Source organism: Pelobates fuscus, chromosome 3, assembly GCF_036172605.1.
Source record: "Pelobates fuscus isolate aPelFus1 chromosome 3, aPelFus1.pri, whole genome shotgun sequence".
Classification (NCBI taxonomy): Eukaryota; Metazoa; Chordata; class Amphibia; order Anura; family Pelobatidae; genus Pelobates; species Pelobates fuscus.
This window is the reverse complement of record NC_086319.1, coordinates 69,232,390-69,250,656: the sequence shown is the minus strand read 5'-3', so window position 1 is coordinate 69,250,656 and position 18,267 is coordinate 69,232,390. Positions and strand designations below refer to the sequence as shown.

Here is an 18,267-nt window from a genome sequence, read left to right as displayed (position 1 = left end):
GAAAACTCACCATCAGCCGAAATCACAGAAGTAGAATCCTTTATTATTCAAACAGTATTCAAACGAAGAGATAAAATCTCACTGCACTGGAGCAGGCTAAAGTCCTGGGTATAGGTAAATGGATACAGCTGGGGAATACAGGTACTTGCTAAGCAACAACCAAAACAGTTATGGTGTGGGGGGGGGGGGGGATAATTGTGATTGAAAACCACTTCTACATGAAGTCTGTGCCATGAGACTTGCTTTTCCCACAGAAAGCACAAATGTACAGTGCTGTGAGTGGTTCACTGGCTTTGCATCTTTTCCTAAGTTGTGTTTCAAAGCTGTTGTATACAGCAAACACAGACTCAAAGGAATCCATGTTTAAAATAGATTCCTTGTTGAACTAATTTGCATATGTCCACCCAGAATCCTTTGCGGTAGTAACATCACTGCAAATTGGTGATTTCTGTGGGAAAAGCAAGTCTTATGGCTTGACTGGTGTGCAGATTTTTGTTTAACATTGTATTAACTATATATATATATATATATTTATTGGCTTGTCTGTGTGTGTCAGTGAGATTGTCTGTCAGTGAGCCTATTTGTGTGCATCAGTGAGCTTGCATTTTTATGTCAATGAGTGTATGTATATCAATGAGATTGTCTGTCTGTGAGTGTGTGCATCAATGATCTTGTGTCAGTGAGTTTGTCTGCATGTAGATATGCTTACTGTATAATTAAACACATACAATCACTGTCATGGCTAAAGCTTACCTGGCACTGGGAGGTGAAGTTGCCATTTTGTGACCTCTTCCTCCCAGAGAGGTCAGCAACAAGTGTGTGGGGGTGGGGCTTGTGCACATGAGGCGGAGCTTCTGTTCAGGAGGTGGGGCTTGCGTGCGGGGCATGCAGCCGAAATTGAGGTGAATTTTAAAGGGAGACTGACAGGTCTTCCTTTCGGCCGCCAGCAGCCTAATTGTGGCTGCACCAGCTCCCAGTTTCTCCTTCTTTACTCCCCACGGACTTACACAGGCTGGCACAGACTGAGGGGAAAATCATTTAAATTACATTAGCCTCATGATTTGGACTGTCTGCCCGGCCTCAGGTGCCGTGGCCAACCCGGAAATTTCCCGGTATCCCTTTGGGCTAGTCCGGCTCTGGTTACAAAGGACATAGCTTTAGTGTGCACCAGCCAGGGGGCACAAGACTTGATTGACAGGCAGGAGGGAAGTGCACAGCACTCCCTCCTTCCAGTCTCTCTTTGTAGCATGGCCAAGCGGAGCGGACTGTGGTACAAAACCTTCTGTTTCCTGTTCCCAGCTGGACTGACAGGAAGTGCTCACTGAGAGAGCACTTCCTGTCAGTCTGGCCGTGTTCACGAATCAGAAGCCATGCTACAAGAGAGATAACGAGGCACACCCGGGAATGGAGGGGAGAGGAACACTAAGAGACAGGGAAGGGAGGGGAGAAGAACATTAAGGGACATGAAGGGGAGGGGAGAGGAACACTAAATGACATGAAGGGAAGGGAAGAGGAACACTAAGGAACATGAAGGGGAGGGGAGAGGTACACTAAGGGACAAGGAAGGGAGGGGAGAGGACCACTAAGGGTCATGGAGGGGAGTGGAACACTAATAGACAGGGAAGGGAGGGGAGAGGAACACTAAGGGACAGGGAGGGGAGGGAAGGGGATGGGAGAGGAACACTAAGGGACATGGAAATAAGGGGAGAGGACCACAAAGAGACAGGGAGGGAAGAGGACCACTAAGGGACATTGAGGGAAGGGAGATGAACACTAAGGAACATGGAGAGGAGAGTGGCACACAGTGTGGAGTGAGTGGGGAGAAAGACACACAGAGGCACATGAGGGGTGAGAAAGACACACAGAGGGGCCTGTGGTGGGAGGTCAAAAAACACACAGAGGGGCTGGGGGAGACAGATGGGCTGGGGGTGAAGGAGAAACACACAAAGGAGCTAGGAAGAGTAAAAGATTCAAAGGGGCTAGGAGAGAAGAAGACATACAAGACATACAAAGGGGCTGGGGGAGTAAGACACACAAAGGGGGGTTGTAAGAGATACACAAGGGAGGTGTAAGCCACACAATGGTGAAAAATAGGGGATAAGATTAAGTGCCAATTTCTAATGTATGTCACCCTTTATGCAATATGAACAAAGAGGACACAGCAAGTTGAAATACTTTAGGTATTTTGAAAGTTCCATTAAATGTACAACTCCATACTTATTTATCCTACAATTTAGCACCTTCATCTTGGCTCCCTGTACATTATCCTTATAAGTTCTGTATTTTGCACCTCACAGTCAGCATAGAGAAAGCATACAGAGAAGAAGAGAAATTAAACAATATTTCTATTTGTCCTCTACATTTGCCATGTTTGCTGTGGCTTTGCCTTGGGCAATTGAAGAAACTCATGAAAAAATCAAAAAGGTTAACACAAGGTGATTCATATTGTTTTAGTAAATAGTGTAAATTCTAGAGAGGAAACAGTTAATCTAGAACTATTAGGCCCCCAGATATAATCATCTCAAGAATAGGGATAATACAAAAGATACCCCTCTCTAACAGTATTGGTTGCAGATGTGCTCTAGGGAACATTTAATTCATGTTATGTTTAGTTATACATTTAATAAATATTCTAGGAATTCAAACACTTTCTTTGTGATATGCCCAGTAACATGATCTAAACCTCTCTGTCTCTTTCTTTGCAGTTTAGTAGATAGCAAGGGGTCAAGTTAACTGTGAGGCTTCACTGTGAACTCTTCAAATTTATGGAATAAAAAATATGTGCATCTGCCCCGCTGTTTGGTTGCTTAATTACAAAATAATTGCATGTATTACTTTTATTAGAATCATTAATATATAAACATTACCCTTTCAAGTATCATCTGTTTATTCACCTAAAAATAAATGTTAATTGCAACAATTATTTGTTTTAATTCCTGTTTAGTTTTATCTTCATTTATCAAAATAGTTTTGATGTCAATGTTTATCATAACAAAAACCTTTGTACTTTTTCTTTTTTTCTTATTTTTTTTTTTTTTTTTTTCATTTACAGTGTGTTGTTTTTAACTGCTCGGATGGACTAGACTATAAAGCCATGGGGAAATTCTTCAAAGGTCTGGCACAGTCTGGAGCTTGGGCATGCTTTGATGAATTTAATCGTATTGAGCTGGAGGTAATTTTAACACCAGTTTCTCAGCAAACTTAGTATGCAATGCGGATGCTGAGGCTGACAAGTGCAAATATAAATGCAGAAATATAATATTGACTTTCAAATTTAGCACTTTCATGTGAACATGTAACATTACAGGGCAAAGAATAATATCTGGAATATTATAGTTTACTGGAAAATGCAAATGCATTACTCATTTTATTCTAGATTGCAAAAATTAATTTCCATATTTAAAATATTACTATTTTAAAATAATTATTTTATCAGAATATATAAAATATATTATTTTGCAGTGTAAAGTAAGGTTGACATTTAATAGTATATAACGGATTATTATCTTCTCTTTTCCCTTAATTATGCAAATGTATTGATTGATGGATATTTTAGAACTCCCGTCTCACGTTATGTTGTATAACCCCCTCTCAACAAAAGCAAATTGTTATAATTGCTTAATGTTTAATAATAATTTTTTTTTAAATATGCAGAATGTATAATAATATTTTATTTAAATGCTGACCATAAACAAAATGATGTTGACCTGTAGCTCTCAATATATATTTTTTTTAACTCATTTCTGTTTTCATACAGTGCTTTTCCTGCACTTTAAAAATCGACAGAGAGAACCAGCTTGTACATTTTAAATAATTTCTTCATGCTTTTTTTTTTTTTTTAGCACTGAACAATTTTATGAGGTACAGAACTCATTCCACACCTGTCAGCTTTCAAGAATATATAACATTAATTTATATATATATATATATTTTTTTTTTATTATTATTTTTTTTTATTTTGTAAAATGCGTGAACAAAATATTAAAGTTTAATTTTAATTTAGTGAAAAATTAGAACTGAAAGGGTCTCTCTAAGCTACAAAATTACTTCAACTTAATCAAGTGATCTGGGGTCACAAATACTGTCCCTGCAGCCTTGCAATTGAAAACAGTGACAGTTTTTTAAAGCAAAAATAGAACCGATTGCATTTTGCCTACCACTTGCTCTTAGATAGAGTCATTAGGAATGTATCACATAAATAGATTAATTTATTGAATCTGTTTGATATAGAGGATCAGCATATAGAGAATGGTGACACCCGTTGCTGTGTGGAATTTGATTTCAATTATTCCCATAGATAAGTCAGGGATCGGCAGATGATCGCGCATGCATTGTGTATTCACAATATTTTTCTGATTGGACAAAAGTAATTTGAGTTTGATGACTTCACAGGAGGAGGTTCAAACTTCAAGTCTTTCGTGGAGCTGGCATTTTTTTTTAGGTATTTTTTAAAAGTCAAGTCCAGTAATTTAAAAGAAAGAAAGGAACACATCTAATTTAAAACAGATTTTTGTTTAGAATGTTTCTTTAAAGTGGTAAAGGCATGGAGAATGAGATGAGTATCTTCAAATACCTATATTTGACATTTAGACAACCTGACTGTATTGAATCTATGTAGGCATTTAAATACCCATAATTTGCACAAAGACAATTTATATGTACTTACTGTTTGCTGACTTTATATTCAGTAGACTTGTACATAAGCAAAATATAGATTTGTCCAAATTGTTTCATCCAAATATATTATTTAAAAAATTGGATGAACCAAATTTTGTTCACTGAGTGGTTCAGTTCGTCCTAATTTTGTCCAATAAATTCATTTAGTTTTTTTGATTTGGATGAAACAAATTACATGTTGTCAAGCTTGATTTTCCGCCTTTTCCAACAGAGCAGCACCATAGCTGGTAAACTTGTGCATTCAATTTCCAATAACTTGCGAATCGGACAGATTTGGACCTAATGGCAGGTTGCCTGAAATCATAATTAAATGGACAATGCATTAACAGTTTCATTTGATTCATGATTCAGTTATCTTATCATGGTACCAAAAAAAGAAATGATTGATGGGAATAAAAAAATGATTAATGGACAGGGGAAAGCCACTAAACGTTTATGTTATTCACAGATGAATTGAGAAATAGACTCGATCTGAAAAATTTGGTTTGTCTGAATTGATTCTTCTGGAGAAAAAAAAAATTAGGCTGCAATTCTGGATTTGTCCATTTGGTGTTTTGGTTTGCTTACATTTTGTCCATGCAATCATTTCTGGAAAACAATTCAGTTAATCCAAAATTGCACAAAAGTGGGTTAGTGCACAGCAAAATACATACAAAAGAATATAAATATTATGTATACATTTTGCAGTACAGCTCTAGACGCATTTTCATGCCATGTGGTTAACAGATCATACGAGAAGAAGTAAACAATAAAGGAAAAAGGTGGAGCAGTAAAAAAACTATCTATATTTACATATTATATGTTTATTGAAATTTACATTTATTAAAAATCTAGTAAAAAAATAGCCAATAGAATAAAAAAGGAGGAGCAATAAAAAAAAAGTATATATTATATGTTTAATAGACATTTTCAGGATTAATCAATTTGGACAAATCTACAGCTTGATGTAGTACTTATGGTGCCAGGAAGGATTACCCTTCTACGTCCTGTGGTGGTTATGGTGCTTGGATTATTCTTAAATCCCACGTTACATATTATATAATGTAACATTGCATTACTTTTCCCATTTGACTTGTGTGATTGAATTAAGACAATGCACCAAGCGCCATAACCACTACAGGGTCAGGATATCCACTACATGCCAAAAAAAAAAGACAAACAGTCAGAAAACATATTTATGTTCTTTAGAATGGCCAGGCTTAACAGTAGACAGTTTTAAGACAGACTAAGATAAGTCCAAGAAAAAGTTTGAGGTCAAGGAGCATAGAATTACACAAACTTTAGAAACTAACCTAGGTCAGAGAGAGCAGAATTTTGGAAAAACTTACAAGAAGTCAATTTGGCAACTGAATAATCAATCAGAATAAATGCACAGACTCTTGAGTGTTAGAGACCAAGTCAGGGCAAAGGGCAAACAGAGGAATGGTCTGTAATAAGCTAAATTCAGTGCTGATTGACCTGCATTACATTTTGAGGCCAAAACATGTGCAATGTATGTCACGGATGGCTGTAGTTCCAAAATATGACGCAGGACTGACTAGTCATAAAATAATGCAGGGAAGCAGCGGTCCACATTGTAAGTGACACCAGAATGACACAGTTTTGTTTTACCCTGTCCAATACTAGGTGATTATGATAGACCAAGAGCACTGGTTTCCAGCTCCCAAAGGTTTTTGCACCATAACCACTACAGTGAACTATAATGGCTATATAATGGCTACAGTGCTAAGAATGCCATTCAAATATTTTGAAAAGGAACTGCAAATATAAGTGCATCTAAGTTTACATAACAATAACGTGAATCCTAGAGAAAGATGTATGTGTATTGTATCCACATACATATTAACATTATTTTATGAACAATAAAAATCATAGTCTACGTCTGGAAAATAGATTTGGGTCAAACTGCCCTTATGTGAATTTGCTTTTACACACTAGTTATTTTTTAATGGTAGGATTACAGTATAACGAATGCAAGCTTCCAGGGCACTATGTTCTTTCTCCAGGCAAGATTGAATAAAAGCACGAAGTTACTATCTTTGCTGTTAACCATTAAACGTATCACTTTAACAGATAAGTGCATATATTAAATTAGCTTAGAGTGTAAAATGTTACAAAGCTACTCCAAGCACAATAACTCTGCAAGGAGAAATACATGTGATTCACAATAATTAAAGTTCCCATATGTACTTGCATGTTATGTATATGCTGTGCAAGCATGTCCACACTATGTCAGTGATTGGTATGAACTTGTAGAGAAGCTTTGCATCATATTTGTTTTGTCAATGCACAGTATGTTCATAAATATAGTCAGTTATGTCATGGAGTTTTTGGAATAGCACCAACATTCAATCATTTGAATTCATTTTTTATCTCTGTTGCTGAGCTACCCCAAACATTTTTCTATAGTAGGGGAGGCTGAAGATACATCCACAATATTTGTAGAACTGCAAGCTGCATGATTTTTATTTTTGCCTTAGTAGGTGTAGCTCTCCAACAAATAGGTATCTAACTTTGGGCACCTCTGCTCTGGGGTGGTATCTCACAATTTGAACTAGACTTGGAGATTCGTTTTAGGTTGAACAGCAATTCGGCCGAGGTAGGGCCAATTAGGTGATCTGAAGAATCTTTGATTTTTGAATCGCCATTTGCAGAATGTTGCCATTGCTAGCATCAGAAGAAAGGAGATGGAATGGAGAAGAAGCTGTTTTATTATTTATTTATTTATTGATATATTTATTGGGTGGGGGATAAGAGCTAAAAAGCTTGGTGGGCTGGATTGCCAATCTAATTAACAGGAAGAAAAAAAAAAAACCTCATTAGGAGACAGCCACTAAATGTTGATTTTATTCAAGTGAACTGAATGAAAGAAGGCTAAAAAATGGAGAGCAATAAAACAACTGTTCTTCCAAACAAGAATCTTCTAGACACGTTTTCTTCAGCTACAGAGAGACACAATAGTACAATGTGATACAATGTGTTTAGTCTTGCTGTGCCAGTGTTGGAGTGGCAGATACCCTGAGACATCGATTCTAGTGTAAAACTAGCTTTAGCTTTATGCTGTAGCTAGAAAGATAATACTGCCTAGAGCGCTAGAGATAACGTAAGTGGACGATAGGAGATTGTCACTTGAGCTGGCAGGCATTTTGTCATTGATAAAAGAGATAGCAGGAATATTAGGGGTGGCCAAATCAACAGTTTGGTACATTGTGAGGAAAAAAAAAGAACGTACTAGTGAGCTCTGCAACACATAAAAAGCCTGGACATCCACAGAAAACACCAGTAGTGGTTGATTATAGGATATAATCCATGTAAAGGAAAAACCCCTTCACAACATCCAGCCAAGTAAAGAACACTCTCCAGAAGGTAGGCATATACTTGTTCAAGTCTACCATACAGAGAAGACTTCACAAGAGCGAATACAGAGGGTACACCACAGAGTGCAAACCATTCATAAGTCTCAAGAATAGAAAGGCCATGTAAGACTTTGCCAGAAAAATTCTAAAAAAAAATACAGCCCAGTTATGGGACAGCATTCTTTGGAAAGATAAAACTACCATCATTCTGTACCAGCATGATGGGAAGAAACAAGTATGGAGAAGGCTTGGAATGGCTCATGATCCAAAGTATGCCACATCATCTGTAAAACATGGTAGAGGCAGTGTGATGGCATGGACATGCATGGCTTCCAATGACACTGAGTCACTAGTGTTTATTGATGATGTGACACAAGACTACAGCACCCGGATGAAGTTTGACGTGAATAGGGTATATTGGCTTCTCAGATTCAACTAAATTCAGTAAAGGGTTGATTGGACAGGGCTTTACATATGGACAATGACCCAAAACATACAGTGAAAGGAACTCGGGAATTTTTGAGGACAAAGAAGTGGAATCTTCTGCAATTGCAGAGTCAATCACCTGATCTCAAACTGACGAAACCTGCATTTAAATTCCTGAAGACAAAACCTAAGGCAGAAAGACCCATGAACAAACAACAACTGAAGACAGCTACAATACTATCTGGCAAAGCAACACAAAGGAGGAAACCCAGTGTTTGGCAATGCCCATATGTTTCAGACTTCAAACACTCATTGCCTGCAAAGGATTTATGTATGGTTGTGTTAAAATGTCCAATTACATGCAAGCCCCTGAAATAAGGGGACTGTGTATGACAATGGTTGCAATTCCTCAACAATTCATACAATATTTTTGTTCAACCCCTTAAATTAAAGCTTAAAGTCTGTGCTTCAATTGCATCTCAGTTGTTTTATTTAAAATTCATTGTGGTGGTGTACAAAGTCGAAATTATGAAAATTGTGTCCAAATATTTCCAGACCTAACCGTACATACTTCTACAACACTGTCAAATAATACTATCACCAACTACCTTTTATTTTTTTTACCCTCGACACATTTAATACCTAACAACTGAAAAAATAACTCTGCGAGAAAATTGGGCTTTAATATAACCTTTGTCATCACATAAAAGTTAAAGCAATCGGCTGGGTGAACCATGATTTCAATTGGTTGATATATTTTCTCCCATAGACGGAAATCGATTTTGCTTTGCTTTTCACTCTTTGGGAATAGAAAACAAAAAAATTAAACATGATGAACTAAACTGTATTCAAACTGCTCTATCTGTAAAAATGAGTTATGTTTGTAGATCAGTAAAAAGATCCGTGCTATTTACTATCACGGTTTGCTGGCTGACTTACAAAATATAACTCAGTCCTTTCAGCAAATATATTTTCCCTGCCTAGGTGAAGTGTTTTCACAGTGCCAGCAAAGAAAATGGCAGAATTACCATTCTATAGCTATAAACAGCAAAAATATTTTTGCATTATGCTACCGGTGATGTTTGAAAAATACATGCTGGGGACCCCCACTGTAACAGGGAAACCAATCAACTCTATCCCTTTATATCAGAACTTTGAATATCAGATCACATGATTTCCCTTTAAGTGCAAAGAGACAGCTATGTTTTAGAATCCACGATAAAACAAATCTGTAAGGCACCTTACTGTCTTGATAAAAGCATGCCTGGGCTATTCTGCTAAATTACATTCTTGTTGATTCCTCTTGATAAAAAAAAAAAAAAAAACACTGCTGTAAAATATCATAATGTGTTATAACCAGAGGGAGAATAGTGGCTGACATTTTGAGGAAGTGATGAACACTAAACTAAGGGGATTGTATTGAATGAACAACAAAAAAGGTGTATTGCAATTGTCTGGTCCCTGTCGACTAACCAAGTGATCTTTTTAGATGATATGTATATATATTAAAAATGCTTTCTGAAATTATATGATGTATTATACATCAATCATTTTGAAATATTCCAAGTTAGCATATAGTATGCTTTTCAAATTTGTGTAAATAAACTTATGCTTTCATTTGTGAATTCCTAATGTTTTGTTACGTGCTTGTTTTTTTCTGCTTCATTTCCTAATTATATTAAAAAATATCCCTGTTTATGGTCACCATAGTGAAATAAGTCTAACCTTCTCTAACACTTTTCACACCCTGTCCTGGATGATAGAATGAGCATTGCTTAAAGGAACTCTATAGAGCAGAGCATGGAGATGCTGAACTGACTTTTAGTGGCCGTCTGAGTGACTGCCACTGGAGGTGTCCCTAGGCAGCAATGCATATCTGTATTCCTAACGCTACAGTTTCGAAGTAATTTCTTAGTTTAAGACCCCCTCCCAGTGTTCATTTGAAATGAACTAAAATGAAATAAAATAAATGACTTACTTTCTCTCCAGCATGGAGTCTCCCTCAACTGCTGCTAATGTCTGGTTGTCAGATACCACAGGACACTTTTAGAGGTCTTGTGGAGTCCAGTCCTCGATGCATCAGGGCTGTTTTGGCAGCATGATGGGGACCTACGCAATATTAGGCAGGTAGTCTTAATGTTGTGGTTGATCAGTATATATATTATATATATTATAAGTGTGATCTATAAACACATCTCACTTTCAAAAATATATATTAAGGAGCAATGGTGCTAAAATGCAGTATGAAAACCAGCTGCTAAAAAAACAACAACACCCAAGTGTCATGTCACTTTAACACTTAATACATACGTAAAACCAGGATAAGAGCAAGGTGATTGCTTACATAATTATGTAAAGTACTTCAGAGCAAACAATGGCAGTATAAAACATAGTATATGGTATAAACATAGAAAGCCATCATAGTGTAAAATGTATAAAAACCTTGTATAAAAAAACAGAGTAATTTGGAACACTCACACATTTTAGAGTCCATAAAAGTTGTCTCTAAACTATGCAGACATTTCATCAATCTCAACTTGATGCAGCATACAGGGCTTCAATGCCAGGTCCCCCAAAGAGCAGCTGTATTCCTCTGTTTAGAAGATAAGGAACCAAAATTGTATATATTAACAGACAGACTTTTGTCACATAAAACCACAACAAAATAAAACCACTTAGTAAAACGCATTTCGACCACAGCTAGGGTCTTCCTCAGGTGTATCACTAGATTTATATGTCTATTCTTGCTTGCCATTATCTTCCTATGAAGCATGCTTAATTTTCATGAGGTCTTCATCCATAAGTGGTACACACACAAAAAAACAAATAGAAAAAAACAATTTAAAATATATGCTCTGGATTTTCAATTGAGCCCATAGTGCAGGATAGGAGAGATCTTTAAACACGTTATTCTTGTACACTTCTTGTAACCAATAAAGACATTTTCAAATGTTCTCTCCATAGGTACTTTCTGTAGTCGCCCAACAGATTCAAACGATTCAAAGGGCAATATCGGAACAGGCAGAAACATTTATGTTTGAGGGCACTGAAATACGCTTGGACTCATCATGTACAGTATTTATCACCATGAATCCTGGATATGCAGGAAGAGCTGAACTGCCAGATAACTTGAAGGTAACATATTGTAAAACCAATCAAGCAAACATCCAGATAAATCAATATGTTAATAAAACCCACTGGCAACATGTGTAGAAGCTGACTGAAGCATAAACGGTTTCACAACTTCACAGCACATTTGCGAACTTTCATGCAATTTACATGCAAAAATGTTACACGAAACAGTAGTCTTAATCATGTTCTTAATTATAAAGACAAGAAACATGGACAAATGTTTTAATTGTCTCAATTAACAAAACAAAACAAAATATATACAATATATAACATCTTTTTTTATGGAAAGTATAGACAAAAGACAAATTCTTCAGACACCAATATTTCATTTTACACTTGGAGCAGAACCCACCACAAAAATACCTACATGGTGACTAAAATGTGTTGTTTTTGTCTTTTGTTGTTCTTCTGTTTCTGTTTGTAAATATTTTGTATGTAGCATTCTTTGTTAACATATTCCCAAATAACATATAACATTGATATCATGCACTATGCAAGTCTACATATAACATAAACCTGATCTGTTTATGAGATAAACATTTAAAAATGTTCGAATTTTGGAACAATTGTATGTCATTAATCCTAAATTAAAATATCACCATATTAGCAGCTCCCTTGTGATTATGTTCTCCTTCTGCGGCTAGTTTTTTCAAGTCATCTAAAGACTGTTCCCTCTAGACCCAGAACTAAGCTTCTCTTCATTAGAACCCAGTTTTCAATTTAAATTTTAATTAGAACAGACAACCAGAATACTTACAATTCTGTTTAATTTCCATATCTTGCTAATCAGCAGTAGGTGAATTTCCTATTTTTATACAAGAGATTAAGTTTTATCCACCAGAGATTTACAGCTTATAATATTTGTATGCACTATCTTATATGTTTAGGAAAGGTACTGACTGCTTATATTCTCATTAATTTAATAGGGAAGATTAAAAAACAAATTATATAGATTTAGTGCCTATAGGTCAAAAGAAATATAAAATTTTTACTCCTTTGTACAATTAAAAGTAGAAGCCATTTTGCCAGACTTGGCGGTCTAATTAATATTTAATATACAAACGTCCACCTATTCACCTGTGTGTGGGGGTAATAAAATGAACTTAACTTTTAATACACAGCTTCCCTTCAGTTACCTCCCAATATGGTCAGCCACAACAGGGTATAAACAAAATACAAAATGTAGGGATCCAGCTGATATCACTAAAACAGGTAAATAAAACAAAACCTAGTATAATACTGTTATAACCTCTAATAGCAACACTTAATGGTTGCACTCACAAATTTCATGTGATAAGAAAGCCTTCAAGTTGCCTCTCCTGTGGTATGGGGATATAACTGTCCTACGCGTTTCGTGGAGAACTTCCTCAGGGACTAATAGTTCAAACTTACATAATAAAATCAAACTATGCCCAATAAAGTCTGATACCTCCCTCCCAAGATTCCCTTTAAATATGGTAAGTTCCAGAAGTCCCAGATGTCCCAATGTATTTTACTTTTGTGTGTATTTTACTTTTTTCTATAAAAGTCTCTCGTTATAAAAATATTTTTTCTCACATATTGTTAACTATTAGTTTAGTTTATTTGAAAATGAAACGTATACATTATCATAGCAACATAGTATTAACTAGAATATTTTAATTTCAGAGACTTTGATAAATGTAAAAAGCCTTTATCCCAGCCACCAAAAGTCAGTGGTAAACGTTTCAAACATTTACAGATTCATTTGTTGAGCCGTAAGTAACAGACCAGAATAAACTACTATGTTGTGGTTTGCTCACTTATGACTTTAGTTTGTTAAGTGGAAGGTAAAATGATACACATAAATATTTAATAAAGCATTTCTTGATTTAATACTGAACCCTTTTCCAGACTTTATATAGATTAATCTTTAAGCATGTATTAATATAAAAAATAATACAATATAAATATTTTTTAAAAATAACTAATTAAACATCCATTGCTATAGTGACAATAGATTAGCTAACAAGTAAATGACAGAAAAACAACATAAGCGAACAGAGGATGGGGAAATTACATCTTTATATATACTCATAATATACACATAATACACATAATTTAAAAAACAAAACAAAACCATAACAGCATGACTCATGTTGTTTTTTTCCCAATTGCAAGCTTGAGAAAAGTGGAGCAAACATTGGATGCTAAGTAAATGTGCCCAAGCTGTGCCCAGATACTGCCTCGCTACTTAACCCTGTTATTTTGGGTTTCACTAAGCATTTCAGAATGCTACACTGCGTAAAACTTAATAGAATGTAGGCTCGATTCCTGCAGTTCTCATGCAGAACTGTAGATTACATCATTTAGTATATTCAGAGGTGAGCAAAAAAGCAAGTGTGACTGATCTAATATCACACTGTGTTTTACAGAAAGGAGTTGTTTAGGAAGATAAAATGCACACATCTTTCAATTTTTTTTGTTCCTTAGCATCCAAGTAGCTATGGAATTATTTGATCTCACCAAGTTAGAAATGAACGGACTTAACTACTTTATCTTGTGAAATAAAGTTTATTAAGCCTGGTAAACCTGCTGATAATATTTAATAGCAGTCCAATAAACAAGCGCTGGAAATATGCATGATGATACAGGGACACAGCAGCCTAGAAATGACACCCCTATTTTTAATGCATTGTGAGTCTGCAAAGTTTAGAAGGAAGCAACTCAAGAACTGTCAGCCAAGTTTTCACGAATCTATTGGAATATTGGAAAATATGTGCTAGATTGGAAAATATCGAATTGCCTTTCGGACCACTCTGATTGAGGTTGCATTGCATGGGGAACCCCTTATATATGCTTTTCTCACGCGTTGCAAGCTCAGTCTGCACTGAGCCCTCGATGGACCAACACAGATTAATATTTTTGGCGTTGCATTTTTTTTTTTCCATCTGTAGTTTTTGCGATCTGGTTTTAATTTTTTATTTAAATAGTAGTATTGGGACATTATGGATTTTATTTGGCCGTTTTGTGGGCTGAAGAAAATAAGATCAAAGAAGATAGAAATCATCTGATGGTAAGTAACATTTTTATTATTTCAATAGCCCCTACTACTACTGTTAGGGTGAGGGGGTAAACAGCTTTTATTTATGGGGTGACTAGGAGCTTAGGAACTTAGTCACCTGTGGGAATGCAAATAATTTTTAGGTGGTGCACAATGGCATGTCTAACCACTCAGTATTTATGACTAGAGCCCCCACCTGTCGCCCCTGGTTGAGAGCAAGGGGGAGACATTAAGTTCCCCAGTTATCAATATTGAAACCCCATGGGTGGTGGCTGGGGGTACAACTGGTCCCCCCATTATCAATATTAGAGTTCCTTTGCACTGCTGAAGGATTAGGCCTGAGGGGAGACTAATCTATTAATATTACAGCCCCAACTGACCGCCCATCAGTGTGGACTGGGGATGATAACACTTGATCCCTCCCATTTATCAATATAAGAATCCTCACCCACTGCCCTTAGTGAGGGGCTGAGCAGGTTATTATGCCCCCGGTTTATTGATTAGAGCTCCCACCTGCTGACTATGCGTTGTGCTCTTGTGCAGCATGGTGAGTGAGGTCATGAGGTAGATATGAAACCTCACTTGTACTAATGTAGGGTTCATATTGACCTCCACAGACTTTTATTTCATTTATTTTTTTAACTAGGCTAGTCATTTAAAAAAAAGACCTGTTTATCCCCGCTGGTTCCATTTTTACCTCCTCACTCACCAGCAATGTGTGAGAGATTAAAAACGTAATCATTTCAACTGAATTTCATTTGTCACATGATTATGCAAATTAAATTTGGGCAATCCGAAGCAGAATATGGCTGAACTTCAGCTCACCTGAAAAGATTTACATTTTGTGAAAAAAAACTGCCAAATGTTTCCACCATGCACAAATCTACTGCTATTCCCACTATCCTCAGTCAGATACTACCAATAGTAGATTGGTGGTGGTGGTGGTGTCATCTGTCCTTATGCTGTATAGCAGACATGCCCCTACTTGCGACATGCTCCCACTTGCTCCCACTAAAAAAAACAAAACAACCTCTTCTCCATTCTATCCCCCTTTATTCTGGTGCCAGGAATGGCACTCTGATTCACCAATCAAAACAAGTATGTGTTGTGCGATTCCCTTGTTGCGAAACTCTGACATTTGGCCAAAGATCGGAATTTCAACTGATCGTCACATTAGGATTTATTTGGATGAATTGCAGTTTGGAACAAAACAAATCTCCAAGACTACATATCACTCTTGAGAACTAAACAGTGAGTTGTGTTACCCAAGGACCTACATTTCAAACCTACCCTCAACAAAAAATGTAAAAAAAAAAAAAAGAAACACTAACAAATCGAGTTTGAAAAAGCAGGAATGGATATTTTTTAATCAACATGTTTTGTTTTTTTGAATCAACATTTTTGCAAGTCACTTCTAAAGTTGCTGTTGGCTAAATACATTACGCAATGCCTCCTCAAATTAGACAGTGGTTCAGTTTTACAGAGCTTTAGACTTGTCATTGAGCATATGTTCAGCTTGTTAAGATTAGTCCCACCTCAAACAAACTCAATCTCAGAAGTATTTACCTATAAGTTTAATGTGACACGAGACTTCTTGACACAGGGCTAATTTATCATTTATCAATTTCAATTTAGTTTTTCTATTGCCCAGCTTCATGAATAGAAAAAGAAAAAAAAACATAATATATAAAAAAAAATCTGTTTTATTGTAAGTAGATTGTTAAATCAAATGATTTATTGCAGTTTGTTCAAATTGCATGTTTAATATCCATTAGGGTATTCTACACTGTCAATAATGTACTATGCAATGGTAGAGGTCAAAGGGTTCAAAACTGAATTTGTGAAGTTTGTATGAAAGTACTTTTCCTCTTCTCACTGTGTTAACGGCTTCTGGTATCTGTATGAATGCAAAACATATTCAAGGTACGAGAATGACGTAACCAATGCACTACCCTCAAATTCCAGGTTTTGTTCCGAACTGTGGCCATGATGGTTCCTGACTATGCTTTAATCGCTGAAATCTCGCTGTATTCAATGGGTTTTGTTGATGCCCGGAGTCTTGCAGCTAAAATTGTAGCTACATATAGGCTATGCTCTGAGCAGGTAAGAATGTGAAGATTGCTACTTGCCTTCTGCATTAAACATCATTTAGAATTTGTTAGTTGAGACCGAAATAAAACATTAAAATCAAATGTATTGAAATACTCAACCCTGTGAAAATAATAATTAAAACGTACTGGTTATGCATGGCATTGATGTGTAGACAAAACAGCTTTATTTAATGTGTTAGTTAAAAATTTCTATCAAATATGTTTCTTAAGCTATTTTTTGTTGATATCTAATTGATATAAATGCTAATAATAATAATAATAATAATATATGAAGCAAATTGCACACATTCATGTACATATGGATATGGAGCATGCCAAGAAAAGTATTGTGCAATAACATCATCTGTATTTTTGGTCAGATGGATATGTACGGAAGAGCTCTCATCCCCAGTTACAATTTTGGGGGTAGCAGTTCAAGACCTGAGATAATTTGTATCTTTTAATCCATACCTTTTGTTTAGAAAGCTGCTCTTGTCCTCAGAATGTTTTGTGGATAGTGGATCTACTTTAATTTTTTAATTTAGCATAATGGTGCTATAGAGGGGATATAATAGCATTATACAAATATATACAGGGCCAATACAAACCATTGTCTAGAAATTTATTCATAAACAGGACTATAGATAGAACACAATGTCACTCATTTAGACTGGAAGAAAGGAGATTTAGTCGAAGGGAAAGGAAAGTTGTTGTTTTTTACAGTAAGAGCAATAAGGATGTGGAATTATGTGGACGAAGAGGAGGTTTTATTAGAGTCTGTACAGATGTTTAAACAGCAACTGGATGCATACGGGTAAAAACATAATATTCAGAGATATCATTTTTAATTTGTGTGGTAATTCGTGATCAAAGGATACATGTAACTACCATTTTGGGGTCAAGAGGGAATTCAAACTGGGGTTTTGTTGTCTTCTTTTGGATCAACATCAAACAGAGGTGAGAGAGGCTGAACTTGATAGACACATGTCTCTTTTTGGCCTATGTAACTATTTAACTATGTAACTTTATACCTTAACATCATATATTTTTCCCAATATTCATCCTTGTATACCCTTTACAATGATGTGTTTCTAGGGGTAACACTAAACCTGATCCTTCCATAACAAAAGTTATCCAAACTTAGGATATCAATGTCACTGTAGTTAAACACAATCTAGTACAATTTTTATATGTTACATTTTGAAATTTACTACCTTACATATACCAAGGCAAAATGTCTACACCAGACACAGCAGTTTTAATAGACTGCGTTTTTACAATTCTACCAGAACGCCGTGTAAATTATGCAACTGGAAACAGACAGGTATATCAGATATGTTCGTTTTCAAACCCACATTTATTCAGGACCCCTTAGCTATGACACCCTGTTTCAAAACACAGCTCTAATGCCAATGCATGGGTGAGGATCTGAAAAGATCAACAGTTAAAAAATAAGCTGTAGAGCTCTACTTGTGTCCAGTGGATAGAGTCTGTATGTAGTCAGGCATTACTACTTTAGTGGTGATAAGTCAATTTTCAGAATTTTTTAAAATATGGTCTTTCA

General features: G+C 35.9%; 1 protein-coding gene across 1 annotated transcript in view; it reads left to right on the top strand.

Moving 5' to 3' along the window:
• The window catches only part of LOC134601623 (dynein axonemal heavy chain 3-like), an 875,684-nt gene that overhangs the window by 392,879 nt on the left and 464,538 nt on the right, over nucleotides 1-18,267 (top strand). The window contains exons 29-31 of the mRNA XM_063446141.1: nucleotides 3,053-3,172; nucleotides 11,424-11,594; nucleotides 16,579-16,716. Of these exons, the coding sequence (XP_063302211.1) occupies nucleotides 3,053-3,172; nucleotides 11,424-11,594; nucleotides 16,579-16,716 (429 nt within the window). The remainder of the gene's footprint in view (nucleotides 1-3,052; nucleotides 3,173-11,423; nucleotides 11,595-16,578; nucleotides 16,717-18,267) is intronic.